Consider the following 9,394-nt stretch of genomic DNA (forward strand, 5'->3'; position numbering starts at 1 on the left):
ATAGAGGAAGAAGAAGACCTCCACTCCGCTGGAAAGACCAGGTGGAGAGGGACCTGGCTACGCTTGGAATATCCAATTGGCGCCACGTTGCGAAAAGAAGRAACGACTGGCGCGCTGTTGTTAACTCGGCTAATATCGCGTAAGCGGTGTCTACGCCAATTAAGAAGAATAATGATTTTTTCTGTAAGCTAGTGTGGTTGACTAGAGTATCAAAAAATTTCAACTAATAAGTACTAGCAGTTGCAGTTGAAATGGAAAACGGGTAGAAAACTATTTTTTTCAGTTATTTTGTAAAACGACGTAGAAAGGAATACCAATTTTTGAGCTCGAAAAGAATAAACCCAAAAAACAACCCGTTTAACTTTCAATAAAACCTCGGCTTACTTGGTGTTAGGAAGTTTCAATAAATTTGAGTGATCACGAAGGCTTTTTCGTAKATACAGCAGATAATTTTAGGACCCAATATTTTTGTCACCGTATTATAAATCCAAAGTTATGTCCGTTTTAATAACTATTCACCTTTCCGTGAGCAATAACTTAATTGAATTGTTTTGATTTTTATTTTAAATATTTTGTGCTGTTTAGTTATGAAAAAGAGTTTGGTTGATCTGAAGTTGAATTGCTTTAATTTCAATTCCATCGAGTGGAGTTGGAGACCGTAATAGAGGTATTAAACTCTCTGCTAGCATTATTTCATATAATCATCCGACTTTTCTATGGAACATACATTCTATGTACAAAATACACAAAATTCATGTATAAAAGTATTTCGTTAATGTGGCTTCTCATTTCTTTTGAACAATATTTTAAACTAAAATTACAAATCTTCAAAATTATATGGACACATTCAATGAAATAATATTTTTTAATTTGCATTTACACTTATCACATTATATCACTTATAAGTATGTAGATATATACATTTATGGGTTATAATTTACGACACAGCACAAGTTTAGTGGCACYATTTAATGTCCAATATGATTTAAAAACACACAGTTGATTTTTAAYAATAATTAAACTAATCTTATATGTAGACTAAACTATTTTAAAATATTTTGATGACATATGTACATACATAAATCAATAATCAAATTTGCCACGGTCTAGATGATAAATAAATAATGATTTAAGGCACTATAATGACAAAATTGAAAGATCTATATACMTAAGTATGTGGACAAACTCCAGCTCCAAATTTCAGTAAGTTCTGTTCACTCTACTGCCAGAGCCAGTTTGTTTTTAAGATTTAGTTCGCTTCTGTTATATTAATAACTTCTTTCTTATTAAGTTTTCAGATTAACTTCAAAATTATTTACACGCGCGTGTATACTAAATATCTTCGAAGACATACTTATAAAGGGTTGTCAGACTCTTCCTTCCGCCACTTTTCCAACAAATCAGTCATATTTCGTTTCGCTGGCAGTGCTTCGATCTGTTTGAAAATCCCGAAAGGACGCAAGCTATATATAAGGTAATCCAACACGTACATATAGGATGGTTGCACATAGTGAAAAGATATTGCATAATCTGAACAACAGTTGAGACCCTAGAAATATTGTCAACCAGCAATTACGTTACTGTTCCACATACATATATGATATGTTGGGTATATAGAACTCACATCTTCTGTTTTGTAAAATATATAACGCCAGTACCACGCCGATTTATTTTTTGGTATAATGTGTCCTTGGGGACCCGACGGAAAGAACCGACCACGTTTGAACTCATCACGTGAGTCACCAGCCACCACGCCAACATTCTGTAAGCAACTGCCCATTTCTTTATCCTCAGCACCACCGGAACGCTTGCGACAGATTTTCTCATTTGTATAGGCTTCCTCCATGAAGCGTTTAACAGCCTCTTTGCTCAATACATAGCCGGCCCCACCAGACATGTAGCCCTGCAAGGAAGTAGGGAAATTTAATAAAGTAATACACATATTTTCATTTTTAATGCACTCACTTGTCTCACATATTTTTTGAACTTGCAACCGAAATATATAGGAGCTTTGCTGTCGAAGGGATATAAGAAGGCGCGTAAATTCTCCACAATGACATAACTGAAAATTTTAAATATTCAAACGGTAAAAAAAATTATTGTATGAATTGAATAACGAAGCGATCGAAAAAATCTTACGTGTCATCGTCAGCCTTCAGGAACCAATCAGCTTCGTCAAAGTGATGGTCGTAGATGTATTTCATTGCCTCCCTCGTTTTGTGCCACAAATTCCCACGCCCCTCCTTGACCGGCAATTTCACGCTACCCAGTTCCTTGTCACTATSCGAGCTCATGAACAGTATGCGATTGCAGCGCGCGCCCCATGTATTTTTGACATGGATGGCCTTTTTGGCATGATTAGCGGGACTAGTTAGTACCCAACAAAGCACACGCGTTTCATTGTACAGCTGCGCTGCCAGCGTATTATTGTCTGTGGTAGCARTGAGAGAACGTGTCAGCAGATYATCTGCTCCGGCCGGCAGTAGCGGAATTGTATGACCTTCATATTCATCTTCTCTTGCCGAAAAGACACCACTGGGCAAGCTCAGTCGAAAGGCGCAATCGTTGTTGCGAAGTTGCTGAGAGAATGARAAGCCAATTATGAGTCCGGCGAACAGCATCAATAACGGGCGAATGTGATTCGAAATATTTCGACGCAGCATTTTGGTTTTAGTTTGAATTGTAGAGAAATATTCGAAATGCGGCTCATCACCACGGATTTATTTATTTAGAGTTTGTATGTAGCGAAATTCTGAAAATATAAAACAATATTTTTGAATTAAGTATAAATCATATCTCGTAGTTTTTTTGCGAATATTTTGGTAATAAATAATATCTAACAAAAATTCATGTTCAAATCTAAGTTGTTTTCAACGCTGAATGGCTGGGAAAATCCTCCGCTGAATTCTGCTCAATGTAAAGCTGCTGTGGGGGTTCTGGCTAAATACCTTTTGCAGTTGGGAGATCTGTTTTTATACGTCGGTTGCCATTTATATTTCGATAAAATCGGCTAGTACTATTATTTATTTTTATTATTATTCTCACGATTGGTCGAATGACGATCTCACAATATCAGTTTGCGCACAGTGTCATTATAATATAAAGGGTAACCTATGAAGTGGGGTGTTCTTTGCTCTTCGAAGGCACAGCGGTCTTATCATGTTATGGGGTATATGAGTATAAAAAAGTTGGATCTAGGTGTCATGCGACGTATGCAGATGATCAGACAGGCGGCACCCTGCGCTAGCTTTGTTTGCAAATAAACAACGACTTATAAGTAAGGTAGGTATAACTTCGGGTGTAACCGATAATTTTAGACACTTGYAACTTGCTAGGATAAAAGCCGGAGAAATACCTTCAAGTGTTGGCAGATCTTCATATTAAAAAATATGTTTTTTCTAATCCCCGAACAATTTCTTATGTCAATTTGCTGAATAGCCTTCAATGTGCGTGGCGATTCACACTTAACGTCTTCAATCGGCTCGAAACGGTATCCCCGGAACGGTCGTTTGGGTTTTCTGAAAAACTTACCACACGAAGCTAAATCAGGCGAAAAGTATACGACGGTGCATGGTGGTGAAAAAGCCGAGAGCTGTCAGTCGATTGATCGTCTRCTTCCGACGCTGTTTATGGAAAAAATTCAATGATTTTGGAACCAACCGTGTTTTTACTTTTGTTAGCCCCAAAYGATCTGTCAAAATTGTTTTCAGGGATCCTTCAGATATTCCAACGGTACCAGTAAGATATCTGACTAGGAAKCGTCGAAACTTATGCAACAGTTCCTTTTTTTCTCTTTCAGAACACTTGATCGCGTAAAATAATTATCACCGAATGTGTTTTCCAACATGCTGAACATTTCGGCAACAGAAATTTTTCCGTATGCAAAATTTAATGGATCTTCTTTCTTCTTCTTTACTCGTGTAGACACCGCTTTCGCGATTATAGCCGAGTTAACAGCAGCGCGCTAGTCGTTTCATCTTTTCGCAAGGTAGTGTCAATTGGAGATTCTAAGCGAAGTCAAGTCCCTCCAACCTGGTCTTTCCAACGAAGTGGAGGTCTTCCTTTTCCTCTGCGTCGAATACCTCCAGAGATGGAGGTTTTCGTCCATACGTAGGACATGACCAGCTATTCTATCGAATGCGATATTCGTCGTGGCCAACGTGCAAAGGACCATAAATCTTTCGCAGAATCTTTCTCTCGAAAAGCGTAACTGATTGGTGGTGTTTRCCCTGGTTCCAAGATAGACGAAAATATCTATGACTGTCAACAGTGACGTGGAGGCCAAGTCGAGTTGTGCGACGACTGTTTTTTTTTTTTAAATATTTCATTCTGCCCTCGTTCACAATCAGACCCATTTGCTTTGCTTCCTTATCCAGTCTGGAGAAAACAGAACTAATTGTGSGGTTATTGTSCCAATGATAATGATATCACTGTCAGCGGCGTACACCAGCAGCTGTACATTCTTTTAAAAGATTGTACCTGCCCAATTAATTTCTGTAGCTCGAATTATTTTCTCCAGCAGCTGATTGAAGAAGTCGGATGATAGGGAGTCGCCTTGTCCGAAAACTCGTTTGGTATCAAACGGCTCGGAGACGTTCTTCCCGATCCTGACGGAGCTTTTGCTGGTCTCAGCGTCAGTTTACACAGCCGTATTAGTTTTGCGGGGATAACAAATTCAGACATCGCGGCTTAAAAGCAGCTCATTTTCATGCTGTCAAATGCAGCTTTGTCTCCCTTTTTGTGGATTGGGCAGATCACCCTTAAACTCCAATCGATGAGCATGCTTTCGTCTGGCCATATTTTATAAAGAAGCTGATGCATGCTCGTCATCACCTCTTTGCCGCAATGTTTGAATAGCTCGGTCAGCAATCCGTCGGCCCTCGTCGCTTTGGCGTTCTTCAGACGGGTAATTGTTGTTCGAACTTCTTCCTGGTCGGGCAATGGAACGTCTGCTCCATCGTCGTCGATTGGGGCATCGGGCTCGCCTTTTCCTGGCGTTATGCTTTTATTACCATTCAACASGTTGGATCTTCTTTTGTCGAATGTACTTTATGTCCTTCAGAAAGGCAAGCTTATAGGGTCTCTGACTTTTCTTTTGGGTGTTACAAACATAGTGTCGAACGTGATGTACCCCGTTCAGGGTATAAAGGAATCACACCTGTAGAGTATTTGGTTAAAAAGTTACCGCGAAAAATAAACTTGTAACTTAAATTATGAGAGGTTAGTCAAAAGTTTAATGAAAATTAAGTTATGTAAGAACACAAACATGGAATYAAATAAAAACGTATTAAATAAAAACGTTCAACCCCTTGAGAAGTGTTTGGCTAAGAAAAAAAAACAAACCTTTATAAAAAAGGTTTATTGAAGTCAGCTGAAATATTTTACGGCAAAAATTGCTATGATTAGATTCTGAAAAAAGACGATGATACGGAAAAATTAGCAAACTCTGTGCTCAATTGAAACAAGAAAACTATTTGCTTGCTTTAACAATACCAACCAACATATCTGGAGGTCACTTCCTGTGGAAAAATGRGGAAAATTTAGTTGCAAGTTGCTATCAAAGATGTAGATATACTTCCTTAATTTTTTTCGGGCGTTTTCGTAAGTTCGGGATTAAAAAAAAAATTTTTTTTTTTAAGGTTTAAGCAAGCAAAAGTAAACTAAATTATATTGTTTAATTATAATTGTAGTTTTTAATTTATTACGTTTGATGAATAAAACACAAATGAACTTTTATGTGTTTATACAATAGGGGCCGATTTTATTATTTTAAAGTGATATTCCGACTAAACTTCTTGTTTAAATTAAAAAAAAAAAAATAATAAAACATTAATTTCAGAGTAAATGAAATAAAATAAAAAAAATTTAGTTTTTTCATCGCATGTCAGTCCCTTCCATTTCGAGCTTATGTTGTAAAGCTCACTATTTTTCAATTGATATATCTATAGCTGAATGTTTTTAATTTTWAATATTTTTGATTAATAACATGTTATTTCTAAACAAAAAACATTTTTACATCGCAAAAAGTACCGCTATAAAGTCTGGTCAAATATTCCCAATACTTGAACATTTTTAGTGATAAGGTTTGCGTGGCCACTAGTGTATAAACGAAACAATATACGAGTATGTACATATTTCCCATAAATACAAAATTTTTCCAACAAACGCTACCTAAACTTTTTACAACGAAAGCAATATTTTTTGAACGCACTGTAAATTGATTAGATTTAATGATTTGAAATGTTAGCTTTGATTAATACTTGAGCAAAGCCAATTGACTTATATTTTAATTTCTAAAATATTGTAACAATATATAAGCAATGAAATTTGCCTAACATTTTTTTTTAATATTGCACAACCAATCCCATAGTATTCAATATTGAATGCACAATTATGAAGATATGCCGGTAGTAGCGCTCGGCATTGTTGACATACCAATCAACACATGCACATGCAACAAGTGCTGCTGTTCGGTTGCTGCGAGCCAAGACTTTGTTTAGGCTGGTTGTTCGTTTAGTGAGTCATGCGGTCACGTTGACGCAATAACATCARCAAAACAAAAACTACAAATAAAACACAGATGCTGAGAGACACTAATGACAAAAATACCAAACTCCACGATCATCAACAAAAAACCCACAACAACAACTATGTTAATGTATACGATACATATAAACATATATAAATATGTATGTATATGATACCAACCTGTATATGCCTACACGATACATATACAGTGGTGAGAAAAAACATGGTCTGAAAGGTTTTGAAACTATTTACCTCCTAAACTGATTTACTTAAATGGTCAACTGGTCACACAGTCTAAAAAAACTACAGGAAAATTACTTTTCTGACACTGTTTCCATTTAATTGAAAAATCTWGTGCTTTTCACACTCAGCAAAATGTGTGAAAATTTTTAGGAAATAATAGTGTTGGAGATTAGTCAAGGAATAGTATAATGTGTTTCACGAAAGTTCGTAGCACTCAAAATGAAACTTTGGAGACCCCATACTTTATATATTGTATTATATATCAATGATCAGCGTGACGAGCTGAGTTAATTTGGCMATTTTCGTCTCTCAGTATAAATGCGAACTAGCTCTCAGCTTTCAATATCGATCATAAATTTTGATATTATGTCCAAGAAGATGATAATTTATCGGAACCGCAGATRTCGGACAACTATAGCAAATAGCTGACCATTCAAACTCCAATCCTCGTATGGAAAAATAGTTTATTTAGTAAGCAATCGAAAATTAGCATATATTTTTCTTCAAAATAGCGTAGTAATATCTGAAGAAGTTGTATTTATCGAACTACCATAGTAAATATCTGCCTTACGAACGGATCAATAAAAAATAAATAGAGATCTTATTATACCATGCTATGTTATAAGWGATACACCGGGGAAGGGTGAACAGGGTATATTATATTAAGTTTGCCACGAAGTTTGTAACACTCAGAAGGAAGTGTTGGGGACCCTATAAAGTATATATACTCATGATCAGTATGTTGAGCTGAGGCGATTTAGCCATGTCCGTCTGTATGTATACGAACTAGTCCCTCAGCTTTTAAGATATAGTTTTGAAATTTGCAAAYGTCATTTTCTCTTCAAGAAGGCGCTCATCTGTCGGAGCTGCCGATATCGGACCACTATAACATATAGCTGGCATACAAACTGAACAATCGGAATCAAGTACTTATATGGAAAATTTTCACATTTAACAATATATCTTCACAAAAGTTGGCACARGTTATTTTCTAAGATAATAATGTAATCTACGAAGGAATTGCTCAGATCGGATTACTACAGCATATAGCTTCCATACAAACTGAACACATAGCTACTAAAAGAAATGCACCTGTATATGCAGAACTAAAAATGCCTTTGTTTTGCTCATTACTGTATGTTCATTTGTTTATATTTACAGAGTCGCAATGTGCAAGCAAATAACAGCATCACCGTTGAATGAATAATTTTATTGCTATTATATATGGTTTTAATGCCGCCGTTGGCGTTGTCAGCGCGTTAAGCCCATTTTGGTAAAGTAAAAAGGAGGCGAGCGGAAAAATTGCTCAAAGCCTAAGAAATAAGCAAACGCTCCGTCGCGCAGCCAACGAATACAAGCTAACTTGTTGCCAAAAATACTGTGCGCACGCGCCACTCCACTGTCACTACAAAGCGAATATTTATTAAGTATGTGCATATTTACATAATGTACTTTAGGCCAGAGTGTGTGTGTGTTAAATGTTTGTAATTACTTGCTGACTGTTTGACTTGCGCGACGCTTAACAGACAGGGTCGTTATTTAGCAGCACGCCTCATCGCGAATGCAAATCCAACGTCGACCGACCGCTTTGGTCCTCATCACGTCATTACAATTTGGTAAAAAATGAGTAAAACAGTTATTTTGGTATTTTGTGGTGTTATTTTATTTGATTTTCGGTACATTCCGCAATTATATGTGATTAACGTTTGCTCAAACCGATATACTCGCAAATACAACATATGCATGTAAGTATGTACATATGTCAATTAGGGGCATAACATTTCAGTGCGACTGTTTGAAATTAGGTGTTGTGTCCACATGTATGCACTCGTTTGTTCAAGGTGAAATCGGAAGTATCAGTTAGCGTATTTTAAGTAGTGTGGTTGAAACATATTTTATACTTTATTTTTACATACTTTATTAATTAGTAAGTCGTACCCCTAATGGAAAGTCAGAAACTGTTTGCCGACTATGAGTCTTATGTTATATGGGGAGCGTGTGTGTGTGCGCTCAATTCGCGATTTGTAAGTACGCGCGTCGCGTTGAATTAGCGTCAAACGAGTGACTGATGATGCGAGATGCAGCACTGTGGGACCATTCTGAAAAAAGTTCGATGAATATTCAACTAATAAAACAAAAGTGAAGTACAGAAAAACAAACAAATTGAAGATACTTTCTTTGGAGATGAGAAACTATACATTTTCAAAGAGCTATAAGTCTACTTATTATTTAATTATTGGCAAATTTAAGTACGCAAAAGTGGTGCCGCCTAATAATTAAAAACAAAAATATAAATTATAACGAAATATTCCAAAATGCATGGGTATCTAAAAATAATATACTAATTATTGCAAAAAAGCAAAAGTGACATATCAATAACAATTAACGAAATCGTGGGCCCTATATATATACATGTATAGGATATATGTATATAGCGTGCACATGTGTACATATGTAAATAAATATTCACAATTGTGTGTCTATTATTTATACACATAAACTTTTTTTATTGYTTAAAGAAGCTTAACTGTTTATTTTCCATCTTCGACACATGAACCTCATAAGTCCAAATACATACAATATAATATAAAGGCGAAGTTCGAAGCATAAAGGCGAATCAATT

The 9,394-nt window shown here is 36.1% G+C and overlaps 1 protein-coding gene across 3 annotated transcripts in view; it reads right to left on the reverse strand.

The window, feature by feature from the left end:
- Window positions 1-833: 833 nt before the first annotated feature.
- The window catches only part of LOC108967352 (glycoprotein-N-acetylgalactosamine 3-beta-galactosyltransferase 1-like), a 12,606-nt gene continuing 4,045 nt past the window's right edge, over window positions 834-9,394 (reverse strand). For all 3 annotated transcript variants that reach the window (XM_018930704.1, XM_018930702.1, XM_018930703.1), the window contains 4 exons: window positions 2,140-2,752; window positions 1,966-2,062; window positions 1,625-1,903; window positions 834-1,549 (listed from right to left, as the gene is read on the reverse strand). In XM_018930704.1, coding sequence (XP_018786249.1) covers window positions 1,355-1,549; window positions 1,625-1,903; window positions 1,966-2,062; window positions 2,140-2,663 — 1,095 coding nt within the window. In that variant the 5' untranslated portion in view covers window positions 2,664-2,752 and the 3' untranslated portion in view covers window positions 834-1,354. The remainder of the gene's footprint in view (window positions 1,550-1,624; window positions 1,904-1,965; window positions 2,063-2,139; window positions 2,753-9,394) is intronic.

This window comes from Bactrocera latifrons, unplaced genomic scaffold, assembly GCF_001853355.1.
Source record: "Bactrocera latifrons isolate USDA-ARS-PBARC rearing strain unplaced genomic scaffold, ASM185335v1 scaffold_183, whole genome shotgun sequence".
Taxonomy (NCBI): domain Eukaryota; kingdom Metazoa; phylum Arthropoda; class Insecta; order Diptera; family Tephritidae; genus Bactrocera; species Bactrocera latifrons.